The following is a 17,056-nucleotide window of genomic DNA, read 5'->3' as shown; positions in this document are numbered from 1 at the left end:
TCTGGATATAGAAATAAACAAGCAAACTTTGAACCAGGCTATTAAAACTGATCTATCAGGAAAGAATCTCTCTCTTGCTGTACAATGCATGTGAAATAATCTTTGTAGCTAGATAAATTACTATTTTTTTAAGGGTTTCATGGTGTTTTTCTCAATCATCATGCCCCACCATAATTCTGTTTTCCCAACCAGTTCACTAAATCTTGGGGCAAAATTCTGACCAGCCACATGACTCCTATGCACTTCTTATTTTGAGGGCATTGTGAGTGTCTAAGGAGCAACAGCTACTTTCAGAATTCCAACTCGATAATAAATGGTACCTGTTGCCCTCTTCCACATTAGAGGTCATTGACCCAAGCACATTCAACGTTCCCAATATTTTCAGTGTATCATCAGCATCTATTTCAAGGAAGACTTTTTAGTCTTATAAAAGTCTTCAGTGAAAACAAGAGCCCATTTTCTTGTTCAAGTCTCGGGTTTTTCTTCCTTACTACAGTTCAGTCTGAGCTATTCCGGAATGTGGCTAAGGTATTTTACATCTCTCTCACTTAATTCTTCTGTCGGCTACTTCACTTTCATTTCCTCTTTCATGAACTCTCCCTCTCTCCCAAGAAAGGCTAGACACAGTACTTCTCATGGGAGAAGGAAGATAAAAAGTCAACAAAGAGGATAGTTGGAAATAAAATACACATTTTCTTCCTTTTTCTTTGATACAGGGTGTTCATAATTTCACTTTACCCTCCTGGGCAACAGAGGATACCATGACTAAGTTGAAAGAAATATCAGAATTGTCCCTTCTGTCCCTCTATGGAATTCATAAGCAGAAAGAAAAATCTAGATTGCAGGGGGGTAAGTATTTTTAAAAATGAGAGAAGTGCATTAGAATTGTTGTTGAGTGATCTGGGTCTGAGTCCAGGTCCAACTGTTAATCAGCTATGTGACCTTGAATTAGACACATAATCATTCCACCAGCTTCTATTCTGCAAATTGGGGATAATAATACTACTCACTTGTTAAGTATTAAAGGTGAAAATGAATGTATGTATTCCAAAGGCTTAGCACAAATAGTACCTAATACACTGTCAAACATTATGTGTTATATGATTATCAAAATTATTCATTCTGGGGCTTAATTTTCCCAGCTGGAAAACAGAAACTTTTGGATAATGCTAAATGATACTTTTCATTCTTTCCAGATCAAAAAATCATGGATATTTTATCTGAGTTCCATGAAAGTCAATTATGCCTGGTGGCTTACTGGATGAATTTTTTGAGTGGGAGGAAAGGCAAAAGTGGCCTTGCAAAGTGTTTTCTTGAAACCCTTGGTTGTAACCACTGTTAAAGTTAATACAATGTAATTTGAAGGCTAATTTGCCCTGCTGATTAATATGTATTGCAATTGACAAGTTAATGACACTGCTCAAATTTTTTCATTGGTGTTAAAAGGTGTTGACTTTTCAGTGATGCCCATTCTCAGCTGAATTTGACCTGTTGTAGAACAGGACATCCGATCATAATACAATAGCCTAACCCTTGTAATCAGGACAGGTGGGTAGAAGAAAGAAGCCATGACCAGGCAGAACAGGGTCAGGTGCTAAGGTTCTGAGGGAAGCTGAGTGGCAGCCCAAGACCCAAGAAGATATGACAGGTTCAAATGCAATTCATATAAATATTAAACCTAAAGATGGAGAGCAAGAGGAAGTCCACTGTGCCAGGCTGTCATAACAATGAAGAAATTTTAAGCCACAGGAGATGTTCTGAGTCATATACTCCACACAGTTTGAAGAAAACAGTATAATCAGGACTCCAACCATTGCTGAACCCTATTCACCATGAGGTTGGAAAAGTTCAAAAGACCTCCAGGAGAAAACAGAGACAAAGTATCCTAGGGGTTGGACCAGACTGAAAGGATGTTCACTCAGGACTGCAGAGCAAGAGAAAGAGTTTAAGTCACTAACCAGGAGAGGAGCTACAAAAGCTCATATAAAGAGTGAAGGGACTTGTAATAAGAACAGCTAATGAGGTATGAAGTCAAGATAGTTGGGAGTAATTTCATATGAGGTGAACATAGTACTTGGGGCAAGTAATTTAGGGCAGCATCATAAACAAATAATCAAGCTGCAGGCCTGCTGTTCCAGAGACCTGGTTGCAAGACACAGAGGGAGACTTGGAATGTACAAGTCTTCACTCCAAGCCTAGGACATGAGCAGAAGGACAGCCCTTCCTTGGGGTTGGGAGAACACCCAGAGGTGAGTCATAGTTGGAACTCGGTGTCTTAGGAATAATTAGCAGGCAAGACATGGACTGTGTGTAGAAACAGAGCCCAGGATGCAACTGTCCTACATACCAAACAACCAAGGACACAGAAGGTGGAAGCTGGGCATCCTTGACCACACAAGTACCAGGTCTCATTCCTGAACCAGGAGGGGCAACAGTATGGTGGCCAGATGCTTCAGATGGTGAAGACAGGACTCTGTTTCCCCCAACCTAGTCATGATGGGCTCAGGCAATCATCCACTCACTACTCAAGATGAAATCCATGGACCAGCAAAGTCAGCATCACCAAGCCTCTGACAAGAAATGTGGAATTCCAAGTTCCACCACAGAGCAGCTGAATCTAAATCTACATTTTAATGAAATCCCATTAAAGTTTCAGAAGCACTTCTCTAGATGTAGGAGACAGTGAAGAAAAGGCCAGGGAAAGCCAGGAAGGAATCTACAAGAATCTGTTAATAGATGCAGGGATCTGAATATAAGACCACATCTTATCTGAATATAAGATGTGGGATTTTTTTTTCCCAACAGCTTGCTTATATTTCCTTTCCTTTTTCCCTTTAACTACTAGAAATTGCATTTTGGGGAAGTCACCTTCTCTCTCTGGGTCTCAGTTTCCCCATCTGGCGAGTGCATTAAACTAGATTCTATCAGAGTCCTTCCCTAAGGTATTCTCTGGGTCTTAGACTCCAAAAGCTAGCACTCATATGCACACACCTGTCCTATTTTCCAGGGGAAGCTCAGTACTATTAATGAGCCAGGAAGTTGTTACCTTCATAATTCCTGTCAAGTCACAATTTCAGCCTATTGTTCAGATCTGGCAAAGCAAGAGATGTTTGTCAACTACATACTTGTTGAGTTATAAAGCACCTGAACCTAAAGCTGCAGAGAAAGCATGAACAGTTTGGTGACAGAGTCCCAGGGGAACATCAGGACTTTGACCGGCATCTTCTTACCTTTGCCAGAACTTCTGTTCCATCAGCTGATTTCAAGGGTGACACTGTTCAGTAATATCCTCCTCCCACTGCCTTCACCACTACAACACCCCACCCCACCCCCAGCACACACACACACACACACACACACACACACACACACACACACAAAGAAATCTCTAGACTAATTCCTAAGACTAATTTAGGAATATATGCCTGGTCCTGTTTGTATTAGGGTTTCCCAGGTGGCTCAGTGGTAAAAAAAATCTGCCTGCCGATGCAAGAGAAGCTGGAGATATGGATTCAGTCAATCCTGGGGTTCAGAGGATCCCCTGGAGGAGGAAATGGCAAACAACTCCAGTATTTTTGCCTGGGAAACCCCATGGATAGAGCAGCTTGACAGGCTACAATCCACGGGGAGGCAGAGTTGAACACGACTGAGCGACTGAGCATGCACACGTACCTGTTTGTTTTAATGGAAACTGCTTCTTGCTGAAGACCAGAGGTTGGCAAGCTACAGCCGCTGCCGCCTATTTTTTATTAGTAAAATGCTACTGAAGCTCAGTCACACTCATGCATTTGTGCAGTATATTTAACTGCTTTCGTGCTTCCACTTGAGAATGAATGGTTGTGATGGAACACATGGCCCACAGAGCCTAAATCATATAACTTTTTTCTCTTTCTTTTTTTAAAATTAATTTATTTTAATTGGAGGCTAATTACTTTACAATATTGTAGTGGTTTTTGCCATACATTGACATGAATCAGCCATGGGTGTACATGTGTCCCCCATCCTGACCCCCCCCCCACCTCCCTCCTCATCCCATCCCTCAGGGTCATCCCAGTGCACTGATGCATCCCGTCTCATGCATTGAACCTGGACTGGTGATCTATTTCACATATGGTAATATACATGTTTCAATAAAGGTGAAGGTAGGATGATTTGATAGACTAGCATAAATCATATAACTTTCACAGAACAAATTTGCCAACTCCTGCTGTAGCCCAAGAGAGAGAAGTGAAGTTTGTATTCTTAAATAATGATATTTTGTCCAGTGTGTGCAGGTTTAATAAATTATGCACCAGGGAGCTTGGGTGCTAGCTTATGTCACAGTATGGCCTAATAATTAAGAGGAAAGGTTTTGAAGCTAGACCTGCTGAGTTCAGAGAAACTCAGCGCCTCTGCGTACAAGTTGTGTGATCTTGGGCAAGTTGCTGAACCTCTCTGAGCTTCAATTTCCCTTCATATATAACTTGACTATTGGCCTGCCAGAACCTGTAGGTGTTAATGACAATTACCCCTATTTTCTCCTGGGACAAGCTGGGAAACCACCACAGAACCAAGAGCTGATCTATTCCATCATCAACACTGAAGGCTCCTGCAAAGACACCTACTGACAAGGAACAAGTTGCTAATTGAACTAAATTCATGTCTAGCCATTAACTAATTAACTGATGTTAATTAGCTAAGTGTTATAGACAATGCATGTTGGTCAGTGTAGAATATCTCCTTTCAGATATGCTGTGCTGTGCTATGCTTAGTCACTCAGTCGTGTTTGACTCTTTGCGACCCTGTGGACTGTAGCCCGCCAGGCTCCTCTGTTCATGGGGATTCTCCAGGCAAGAATACTGCAGTGGGTTGCCATGCCCTCCTCCAGGGTATCTTCCCAACCCAAAGATTGAGCCCAGGTCTCCAACACTGCAGGAGGATTCTTTACCATCTGAGCCACCAGAAAAGCACTGACAAGGAACAAATTGCTGATTGAAGGTGACTGCCTGTCATCACTCCCAGAAACTCAGCCACAGAGTTTACTTCTGTTGTGGCCTGAAGTTCAAGATACAGTTCCAGAGGGCTCCCAGAGGCCAACCTGCCCTGAGGCAGAGGAATGCAGACCTATGGGAGATGTAGCCTCCAGCTCCATGCATTCCTAGTTAAAGATGCCCCAGCAGCCACAGATGCTGATCATCTCCCTCCTTAGTTCATTCCTCTTTGTGCTTATGGTGGTACACAGACCAAGGGGACAGTCTCTTCTCACTGTTTTATGAGATTTTTGAGGACAGGAGACGCAAGTCTAATTGACTTGTGGTAGCTGTTCAGTGTGTGTTTTGCAAAGTGGACCATACAGTCTAGGATTATAATCAATCTGTTAACATCAATGCCCTGCTCATTACAAAAGAAAACTGGTCATCCTCAAGTGAGGAGACCACAGGCAGTGTAGAGAGACGACCAACAAGACACAAGGAGTCCTCAGGGGGTGGTGTGGAAGCCCCTGAGGCAGCACCTGCTCAGAACACCACCTGCACCACAGGTACCTTCAGCATCAGTGTCTGCTGAGAGGATGGCGACTCTGCTCTGTGTCTGTTTGCCTTTTACCACCTAGCAGCAACAGGGGCAAAGGGCAAACTTTTTCCTCTACTGACAACAGTTGGAGCCCTAGATGAAACCTGAAGGTTCTGGCTGCCTCCCAATAGTGAAACCTAGTGTAACCTGGACCAGTGGTCCACAGAACACAGTCCATGCCCTGTGCAGAGATCCAGAGAGCTGCCTTCTCCCCTGGCTTCACCCAAGTGTGGCTACTAGAGGGATGAGGACAGAGAGGTGTATGCCGCACTGTCATTTCAGACTTGCCCAGACCAGAGCACTGGCTAACAACTATCTGGAAAAAGCCATCTGAAATTCCTTCCAAGTTCATCAACCTCCTAACTTGAGTTTTAACAAAATCTGGTAGAGTCAAATCTGAATGTGCCAATCCAGCTCTCCTTCCCCAGTGAGTGAGTCACTTAATAGCTCTGAGCCTCAGCTTCCTAACCCCTGAATGAGGGATAGAAGTCAGGATTCAGCAAATAATGTATGTAAATCATGCTACTAGCACATGGCACAGAGAAGGCAATGGCCCCCCACTCCAGTCCTCTTGCCTGGAAAATCCCATGGGCGGAGGAGCCTGGTAGGCTGCAGTCCCTGGGGTCACTAAGAGTCGGACACGACTGAGCAACTTCACTTTCACTTCTCACTTTCATGCATTGGAGAAAGAAATGGCAACCCACTCCAGTGTTCTTGCCTGGAGAATCCCATGGACGGGGGAGCCTGGTGGGCTACCGTCTATGGGGTCGCACAGAGTCAGACACGACTGAAGCGACTTAGCAGCAACAGCAGCAGCAGCATATAGCAGCAGAGAAGGCAATGGCAACCCACTCCAGTCCTCTTGCCTGGCAAATCCCATAGACAGAGGAGCCTGGTACACTGCAGTCCATGGGGTCGCTAGGAGTCGGACACAACTGAGTGACTTTGCTTTCATTTTTCATTTTCATGCACTGGAGAAGGCAATGGCAACCCACTCCAGTGTTCTTGCCTGGAGAGTCCCAGGGACGGGGGAGCCTGGTGGGCTGCTGTCTATGGGGTCGCACAGAGTCGGACACGACTGAAGCGACTTAGCAGCAGCAGCAGCACATAGCAGATGCTCCAGCAAATGAGTTCTTGCCCTCCTTTCTTAAGTCTTGAGAATCCTGGCAGAGAGACTCTCTATATGAATGAGCAAAAAGCTTATGAACTAAAATATAAGCCCACATTTGGTTCAGCTCCTTTGTTGATCTATTTTCATAAAGGTGTCCTGATCAATGAAATCCTCAATCACATGAAGAGTGCAACTCAGCCATCAAACCACAGAAAACTCATTATGTATTCTGCAGTAAGTATTCTGTCTCCATTCAACATCTGTTCAAGTGTATGAGCTCTCTCAGGAGGGGCCTCAACTTCTTCATCATCATTTCCAATTCAAATGTTCAAATTTTTTTAGTGAAATATATAATTATGGATCTCAAGGAATTTACAGTCTACTCCCTGATAGCTCACTTGGTAAAGAATCCGCGTGCAATGCAGGAGACCCCAGTTTGATTCCTGGGTTGGAAAGATCTGCTGGAGAAGGGATAGGCTACCCACTCCAGTATTCTTGGGCTTCTCTTGTGGCTCAGCTAGTAAAGAATCCGCCTGCAATGCAGGAGAGATAGGTTTGATCCCTGGATTGGGAAGATCCCCTGGAGAAGGGAAAGGCTACCCACTCTAGCATTCTAGCCTAGAGAATTCCATGGACTGTATAGTCCATGGGGTCGCAAAGAATCGGACACAACTGGGCAACTTTGACTTTTTTCACTGACAAAAAAAGTAAGCATATAAACACCCAGCATAGCAGAATAGCAATGTCACACGAGCCAATGAATTAGTGCCTCAGAGAAAGGAACCATCATTTTTGTTCCAAACTAAAATTAGAGGCAAAATAGCAAAGGGAAAGAAGTAGAAAGGTTATAAGAAAAGCTGAGTGTACAGGACTTGGTGATGGACTGGAATGTGGGTGGAGCACAGTGGTATGGAAGTTAAGCCATAGATGAAGGTGGTGTTTCAAACGTTGATGACTGGAAGGAGGGTAGAACTATTAACAGATGTGGTCATGGTCCAGGTGAATATACTGATTAGACATGCCAGCAACATCCAAGTAGGAATCTTCAGATGACAGAGGTGATAGAAAAAAAAAGAGGGGAAGGAAAGCTCCAACTTGAAGTCAGAGTTATATTTGGGTGCAGAAAGGAAAGAGAGTGAGATCTCAGAAAAGACAACCATGTTGGAGCAGCAGCCAGGGAAAGAGGAGAATTCCAGGGATGTACCGTGTACTGAAATGAGTGTCCATGGAGTCTGGGATGAGCAGGGAAACAGGACATGGAGGGGGCTGGGTCAGGCTCCCACCCACTTCTGCAGGACAGAGGATTTCTCAGATGTGGTCTGGCTGGTGTCATTCTGCAAGAAAATGAAAGAAGCAATTAAAGATAAAGCAGAGTTTATTATCTGGGGTTCTAAATGGTATAGACTAGAGAAAAGTTTCATGGAGGAAACAAAGTGTAGTACCTCTTAGAGAAAGATAGGCCTGAAATTAGTTGATAGTTTCAGGTTTTCTGGTTTCTAATATGATTTCTAATTGTAACTTGTTGTATGACTTCTGGCAAGTCATAAATCTGTAACTCCTCTTTTTCCTCTAGTGAATTGGTTCTAACCCCTTTGGAGTATGTAAACACTGCCATATAGTTTAGGTAACCAAATGTTAGGCCCATTTTATAGATGTGAAAATTAAGGATTTCTTAAGATTAGATAGCTAATCAATGGCAAAACTGGAATTGAAAACCAGTCCCCCTTGCCTTCTGGCTATTCTAAAATAAACCTTTAGCAATTATTTTTAAGCTACACTCTCTACTTCCTTCCTTTCATTTTATTCTGTATAAATGTTTGTAACCCCATATATTCTTCCCCAACTTTAAAATCACAGATGATATTGATCTATAGAAAACAAGTATAATCTAGCATTAATGTATTCCAAGTTATTTTAAAATTTAATGAAAATCAATGAAACACACTAAAACAGAGATATGTTCTATGGGGTAGGCATAGGACAAAATCAGAAGACTTGACTCAGATTTACTTTCTGCCATTTTGAAGATGTACGACATAAAGTAAGCTACTTAATTCCGCCCCCGCCCTCCCCCCCCCTTTTTTTTTCTTTTTGGCTGCACCACATGGCTTGTAGAATCTTAGTTCTCCAACTAGGGACTGAACTCAACCCCTTGGCATCAAAAGTGCAGAGTCCTAACCACCAGGGAATTCTGCCCAAGTTACTTCATTTCTTTGGGTCTCAGTTTCTTCATCTTTTTAAAGGAAATACTTGTATGTATGCAAATCTCATTGCCTAGCACCAAAGAGATGCACAATCAAAATTCATCCTTTCCCTCTCTACTTCTTAAGTCACTGAGGTTATGGGAAATTTAGTTGGATCAGAAATCACCATGGTACTCTACAAGTGCTTGTTACACACCTATTGACTGTAAATTTGAAACAGATAAAAATCAAAAATGTTTGTTTCAAAATCTCTGTAGCATGACACTACTGTGAGTGGCCTGCAGATGGCGCTAGATGTTTACAACGGAATCCTTCCTCCCTATGCGTCCTGCCACATGATGGAATTGTACTTCCAGGAGGGGTAAGTGTCTAAGCGGTGTTTCTCAAAATTAATACCACTGGAAACCAGGCATTATGATCATTTGTATTATTATTGACTTAAGGGCTGTCTTGTCTGTTTGGTTTGTTTGGTTTTATATTCAGGGGGAAGAATGGTAACTGTGTCTTTGCTTAGTCATGACTCCTTTTTTCTTTATTTTCATAAAGACTTTAATTGGGAAATCACGTACAGACACAGTAGATGAGAAATTTGATAGAACCACCCCCCATCAGCGACAGAAATTATGTTTTTATAAAAAAGATTAAGGTATTCTAAGAAGTATGTGGACATTACACTGTTCCCTTGTAAAACACAGGGTGGTAGAAGATATCAAGAAAAAATCATTTGTTGCTGGTTACAAATAATGTTCTTTCAGTGAAAGACTTCAAACATATCCATGAAACTTATGGTTATTCATATCCACCAGGTAGGATTCTTAAAGTATTCCTCGGCATAGTGTCCACTACTTTGCAATCTGGTGTGGCTCTCCCTAGCTGACCAAGGCTTGGTTGAAGCCCACCAGAAAGGCCACAGTTAGAGAGACAAAATGTCCTAGTTTACCCAGAACTGGAGGGGTTCCCAGAACATATAAGTTTCATTGTTAAAATCAGTAAAGCCCTGGGCAAACCAGAAAGAGTTGGCCACCATAGCCAAGGTCATAGCAAACATTTGTGTCTGCTGTGACACCGGCATTCTTGTTGGGAAGAAGAGACCTCATGGGTATTATTGATGGAATAATCACAGTGCAAGAACTGAATTAGAGCAGGGACTCTAGAGTTTTATTTCAGGGTTAGCTGGGGAGGTGCATTTTGCTCTCCTCTGAAGGCATTCACAATAGCTGCAGTCAGGACCATCTGACTGCAGTTATATAAGGCCCTGTGCTCGGAAGAGCCTATGCTTGGTTTAACAATTCAGTGTTGCCCTTTTGAAATTCTTAATAATTTTTAAACAAGGTATCCTGCATTTCTTTTGGCAAGTTTTGTAGTCCTCGCTGTAGGTTTCTGGCTACCTGAATTTGTAGAATAGGAAAGTAGCAACACAGAGGCCCGTTCTCAACCAAAATCTTCACTGCTTACAAAGAAAGTGAGTTCTGAAGCTAGGGAAAAAGTATGTTCATTCTTTGAACTTCTAACTGGGTGCCAAGCATAAAGAGATAGAACTAAAATGTGGTCTTAGCAAGCTTTGCTCTCAAATATCTAGAGTCAGAGTGGAGAGATAATGCTCATAACATGGAGAAAATCCAAACAGGGCCAAAAATAGTAATTCAAAGACATGGACATCAAGTGCTCTGTCAATAAAAAGCCCTGCAAAAGACTTCCGCTTTGAAGACGCCAGGCACAGAGTTTATAAATCCAGTGAACATTCCAGGATCAACTCTAGGAATAGGCACTGTCACATTGGGATATGACAAAAGAAACTACCCACTTTTCTCGGCCTCTCCTCCCTGGTTTTTGCACCCAGTAGTCCTGACCTTGTGTTTATTTAGGGTGCTGCAGCATTTTGTCTCACTGAATAGCTTGAATAAATTCATGTTAAGAATCAAGTTTGGGGCATTTTTCATCTGAGAGACACTGACCTATAGAGAAAAAAGTAACCAAGGGTCACTCACAGGTAGAAGTCAAATTTGTTGTTATATTGGGATTTTTTTAACACTCTAGAGGAGTATCAAAAGTTAAACGTGCTTACTTTTAAATTAAGAGCAAGGAGAATCCAAGTCAGCAAATATAGGTATAAAGTATATGCCTGCAAATTAGGTGATCCTGAGTGTAAGGTGATCCCACTTTATCCATATTAGAAAATAAAGAGAAAAGAAAATTTTTAGATTTTTATTTACATTAAACAAACTTTTAAGGCTGTAAAGTAACTAAATATATTTTTAAAATATTCTATTTTTTGGTTAAGTACACAAACTTAAAATCGTATATAAAATAATTCACTAAGTTAAAAAATAGTGCTTCTTCTCACTTTCATATTTTATGAAATACTTTTATTCAAACTCTCTGTATGTACCTTAACTTGTATCTTACCACTCAAGCCAATTTTAAGTCCTCTAAAAATATTTTCCAAATATATTAATTATAAGGGTAATTTTGGCTGCTGCACAAATGAACCTCAAATCTCAGAGGCTTAACTCAATGGAGATTTCTTTCTCATTCATCTAACAGTCCAATGTAGATGTTCCTGGCCAACAGGAAGTGACTCATCTTTGGTGTGATTCACTCGTGGTGATTTGTGAACTGGGGGGTTCCAGCCTTTGGACCTATAGTTTTCAAAAGTGCCCTCCTCATCTGCAGAAAGCATGTAGGAAAAATGAGAGGATGAAGAAGGCAAACTGCTTATCAAGCATCTCAGCCTAGAAGGAAAATATGTCAGTTCTACATGCTAAAATTAGTCACTTGGTCCCTCTTAAGTGCAGGGGAGTCTGGGAAGTGTATTCACTTCTCAGCTGTAACCTTATCTGATGGAAAGAGAATCATGAATTTTGATGAACTATTAGTCCTCTTTGCCATATTACCATGAGATAAAGGGTACTGTCACTGAAAAATTTACACAAGATATATGTACTCATTCGTATACTATTAGAGGAGTTTTTTAGGAACATATAAGTGAATATTTGTAATTACTACTTTTTATATGGCTTCTTGGGCTTCACAGGTGGTACTAGTGGTAAAGAGCCCACCTGCTAAAGCAGGAGACGTAAGAGACACAGGTTTGATCCCTCATTCGGGAAGATACCCTGGAGGAAGGCACAGCAACCCACTCCAGTATTCTTGCCTGGAGAATCCTTATGGACAGAGAAGCCTGGAGGGCTACAATCCATAGGGTCTCAAAGTGTTGACATGACTGAAGTGACTTAGCACACATATGGTTTCTTAAAGTGATGCTTTTCAAAAGACTTGCTCATAACAACATCCAAAAGTTGCAGTTGTGTGATTGCTATCCTAAGAAGGATCTTCTCTCCTGTCTCTTTGGAAGGTGACTTCTACACGGGATCCTGTACTAGCTTTACAAGGTTGGTTTGGGACAGTGGTCCTTCTTTAAGCAATATATTGTTTTATGAATAAAGTAGTGGGAGAGCCCGCCTCAACATCAGCAGATGTAAGGACTTAAGTATACACTCACCCTCTCTTTCAGAGGTATCATTTTTATGTCTTGCTGTATATTCAAGCACATTTGTTGTTGTTGTTCATTTGCTAAGTCATGTCTAACTCTTTGTGACCCCGTGGACTATAAAGTGCACCAGGCCTCCCTGTCCCTCACTATCTCCCAGAGATTGCCCAAGTTCATATCCATTGAATTGGTGATGCCATCCAACCATCTCATCCTCTGTCACCCTCTTTTCCTTCTGCCTTCAGTCTTTCCCAGCATAAGGGTCTTTTCCAATTAGTCAGTTCTTCACATCAGGTGGCCAAAGTATTGGAGCTTCAGCTTCAGCACCAGTCCTTCCAATGAATATTCAGGGTTGATTTCCTTTAGGATTGACCTGTTTGATCTCCATTCAGTCCAAGGGACTCTCAAGAGTCTTCTCCAGCACCACAGTTCAAAAGCATCAATTCTTTGGCGTTCTGCCTTATATGACTACTCGAAAGACTATAGCTTTTACTATATGGTCTTTTGATGGCAAAGTGATGTCTTTGCTTTTTAATATACTGTCTAGGTTTGTCATAGCTTTCCTTCCAAGAAGTAATCGTCTTCTAATTTCGTGGCAGCAGTCACCATCCACAGTGATTTTAGAGCTCAAGAAGAGAAAATCTGTCACTGCTCCCACTTTTTCCCCTTCTATTTGCCATGAAGTGATGGGACCGGATGCCATGCTCTTAGTTTTTCTCATATATATATTATTCATTTTAATGTTTCTGGCCTGGTTAAGGACAGGGAAGATACATTCATTCAGGGGTAAGACTGAAAGAAATACTGAGAGATAAAAAAGGAGAAAAGGACAGAGCAAATCAGAAGCATGAAAGGGGCAGAATAGGAGAAAGAAACCTCAGCATCCCACCTCTGCCCTACTTCTTACCTGAAGGTTCACCAAATCACCCCCAAGTCCCCCAACCATTGTGTTTCAGCTCCTCCTCTAACTCAGCAGCCCAGGTCCCACCTCACATGCCCCTGGTCATCTAACAAACCAGCTCTCCCATTTCCACCCTCCCAATCAGGCCCACCTACCCCAATCCCCCTCTTCCCACAGCTAAACTGGCTGATATCTACTCATTCCCATAAATTCTCCCACTAGTCCTTCAACTGACATGGTACAGACCAGATAGAAAGAATTTCAATGGCAGGTCAACAGCACAGATCTAACATTGTTCTTCCCAATATTCCTTCCACCTTTCTCCACCAGAGAATACTTCGTAGAGATGTACTATCGGAATGAGACGCGATATGAACCACATCCCCTCACGCTACCTGGCTGCACCCCCAGCTGCCCTTTGACGAAGTTTGTTGAGCTGGTTGCCCCCGTTATCTCCCAAGACTGGTCCATGGAGTGTGCCATAAGCAACCATAAAGGTACTGAGGACATTATCAATTAGGGTGAATGCAGAGCTCTGCAGAGAAGGCAGAACATCTTTTTTCCAGATGGATGGTGGTTTGAGATTATAAACAGGCTTCACCCCCATCTTTGAGGGAAATAGGGTTTGGGTGATAATTGTATGTTTCAGAGACCTCAACTTCAGGAGACTCCTATTTCTCCACTGGGCCCTGCCTCTACCTGCCATAAACCTTGTCAATCTATATAAACCGAGGAAGCAGTAATCAAACAGAAAGCATTTACATGGCATTAAAGAATTGGAATTCAGGGAACAAGCATCAGACTGATCTTGGAGAAACAGTAGTGAACAGTCCTGATGAGAAATCTTAGTTCTTTGCCCAGGAATTGAACCTCGGTAGCCTGGATGAAAATCAGGAATCCTAACCAGCAAGGGGTGAAATTCTCAGGCTCTTCCCCTCCTTTGAAAGCAAGAATGTTTCAAGGGGGCAAAAATTTTAAAAATAGGTACAAAGTTTATATTAGCACAACCAATGGGAGAGCACACAGAGAAGTAGTTTATATAAGTGAGAAGCTAGGCAGAAATACACACCCACAGAGAAAGGGTGTGGGAGTCCTCTCTAATGAAGAGGAGCACAGTAAAGAGGTGATTTAAGTCCCTTACATAAGACAGGTCTTCTGGGTCTTTGTTTACCTTTGGCCAATTATGTTGGGTTTCTTTTTCACACCTGACCAGGCCTAGGACTCTTCCCAAGATGCATGTGTAACTCTCTGCTAAGATGGATCCCACTGCAGAAACCTGTGAGGATATGTCCAAACTTTTTATAGTGTGGTACCCTTCCTTTTTTGACCCCCAAGGAGCCTTCATGAGCATGTGCTGACATGGAAATTTTCCTTGACCTCAGGAGTAGCCATCTTATATCTTTATGTTAGCAGAGCTCAGCTTCTGCCACTAGCTTTGTCCTTGGAGTGTTTAGGTGAGACTAAAACTTCAATTTTATTCCACTTGACATACACCACTTGTCCAGTCCAGGGGTGCTGGAGTCCAGCTCCAAAGCCAGGGAATCAACCTGAAGAGATGGGTGCTGTCGGCAAGAAATGACGCAGCCTCTCAATTTTCTTGGACTGTGTAACTTTATTTCAAGCTTAAGATTCTTTTTATACTTTAACAAAAGCATTAGGTCAGAGGTTTGACATTTTCAATTTCCCCTCACCCAGATTTATTGTCTCCATAAATCATTGTTGTCCTTCAAGCAGAGTTTCTGGTTCAGTGGTTCTCTCAGAATAGTATTTACTTTAATTCGTGATTACATTGTAACTCGTGATTAAGTCTGGGCTGCATACCACAAACCTCAGCTCAATTCTTATCTTTCTAAGTCCTGTTTGCCTCTAGTATCCTAAGCTTACTATTTCTTAAAAATGGCTTCTAGCTATTAATATCTCTAAAGTTCCTAATCTCTATAAGCTATAGTAGAATATGCTAATATTACAACATTCCTTAAATCTTTAGCGTATAACTATTTTAATTATTCCTAAGGCCTAAATTCAGCAAACTCCTTTGCCGTGGTGGCATGTCACGGTGGAGAGGTCTGACAGAATGTGGTCCACTGGAGAAGGGAATGGCAAACCACTTCAGTATTCTTGCCTTGAGAATGCCATGAACAGCATGAAAAGGCAAAATGATAGGATACTGAAAGAGGAACTCCCCAGGTCAGTAGGTGCCCAACACACTACTGGAGATCAGTGGAGAAATAACTCCAGAGAGAATGAAGAGATGGAGCCAAAGCAAAAACAATACCTAGCTATGGATGTGACCAGTGATAGAAGCAAGGTCTGATGCTGTAAAACGCAATATTGCATAGGAACCTGAAATGTCAGGTCCGTGAATTAAAGCAAATTGGAAGTGGTAAAACAAGAGCTGGCAAGAGTGAACGTCAACATTCTAGGAATCAGCAAACTAAAATGAACTGGAATGGGTGAATTTAACTCAGATGACCATTATATCTACTACTGCAGGCAGGAATCCCTCAGAAGAAATGGAGTAGCCATCATGGTCAACAGAAGAGTCTGAAATGCACTACTTGGATGCAATCTCAAAAACGACAGAATGATCTCTGTTCGTCTCCAAGGCAAACCATTCAATATCACAGTAATCCAAGTCTATGCCCCAACAAGTAACACTGAAGAAGCTGAAGCTAAACAATTCTATGAAGACCTAGAAGACCTTTTAGAACTAACACCCAAAAAAGATGTCCTTTTCAGTATAGGGGACTGGAATGCAAAAGTAGGAAGTCAAGAAACACCTGGAGTAACAGGCGAATTTGGCCTTGGGCGGAATGAAGCAGGACAAAGACTAATAGAGTTTTGCCAAGAAAATGCACTGGTCATAGCAAACACCCTGTTCCAACAACGCAAGAGAATACTCTACACATGGACATCACCAAATGGTCAACACCGAAATCAGACTGATTATATTCTTTACAGCCAAAGATGGAGAAGCTCTATACAGTTAGCAAAAACAAGACCAGGAGCTGACTGTGGCTCAGATCATGAACTCCTTATTGCCAAATTCAGACTTAAATTGAAGAAAGGAGGGAAAACCGCTAGACCATTCAGGTTTGACCCAAATCAATTCCCTTATGATTATACAGTGGAAGTGAGAAATAGATTTAAGGGCCTAGATCTGATAGATAGAGTGCCTGATGAACTATGGACTGAGGTTCATGACATTGTACAGGAGACAAGGATCAAGACCACCCCCATGGAAAAGAAATGCAAAAAAGCAAAATGGCTGTCTGGGGAGGCCTTACAAATAGCTATAAAGAGAGAGAAGCAAAAAGCCAAGGAGAAAAGGAAAGATATAAGCATCTGAATGCAGAGTTCCATAGAATAGCAAGAAGAGATAAGAAAGCCTTCTTCAGCGATCAATGCAAAGAAAAATACATGAAAACAACAGGATGGGAAAGACTAGAGATCTCTTCAAGAAAACTAGAGATACCAAGGGAACATTTCATACAAAGATGGGCTTGATAAAGGACAGAAATGGTATGGACTTAACAAAAGCAGAAGATATTAAGAAGAGGTGGCAAGACTACACAGAAGAACTGTAGAAAAAAGATCTTCACGACCCAGATAATCACGATGGTGTGATCACTCATCTAGAGTCAGACATCTTGGAATGTGAAGTCAAGTGGGCCTTAGAAAGCATCGCTACGAACAAAGCTAGTGGAGGTAATGGAATTCCAGTTGAGCTGTTTCAAATCCTGAAAGATGATGCTGTGAAAGTGCTGCACTCAATATGCAGCAAATTTGGAAAACTCAAC

At 42.0% G+C, this 17,056-nt stretch overlaps 1 protein-coding gene across 2 annotated transcripts in view; it reads left to right on the top strand.

Annotated features, from left to right (window-relative positions):
• Positions 1 to 17,056, top strand: part of LOC120860379 (prostatic acid phosphatase) — a 60,552-nt gene that overhangs the window by 23,958 nt on the left and 19,538 nt on the right. Inside the window, exons 7-10 of one of the 2 annotated variants that reach the window (XM_040236180.1) lie at positions 717 to 849; positions 6,813 to 6,895; positions 9,123 to 9,226; positions 13,587 to 13,753. In XM_040236180.1, the coding sequence (XP_040092114.1) occupies positions 717 to 849; positions 6,813 to 6,895; positions 9,123 to 9,226; positions 13,587 to 13,753 (487 nt within the window). The remainder of the gene's footprint in view (positions 1 to 716; positions 850 to 6,812; positions 6,896 to 9,122; positions 9,227 to 13,586; positions 13,754 to 17,056) is intronic. The other variant, XM_040236181.1, reaches the window with a different exon arrangement.

This window comes from Oryx dammah, unplaced genomic scaffold, assembly GCF_014754425.2.
Source record: "Oryx dammah isolate SB20612 unplaced genomic scaffold, SCBI_Odam_1.1 HiC_scaffold_11058, whole genome shotgun sequence".
Classification (NCBI taxonomy): domain Eukaryota; kingdom Metazoa; phylum Chordata; class Mammalia; order Artiodactyla; family Bovidae; genus Oryx; species Oryx dammah.
This window is presented reverse-complemented; position numbering and strand designations above follow the sequence as displayed.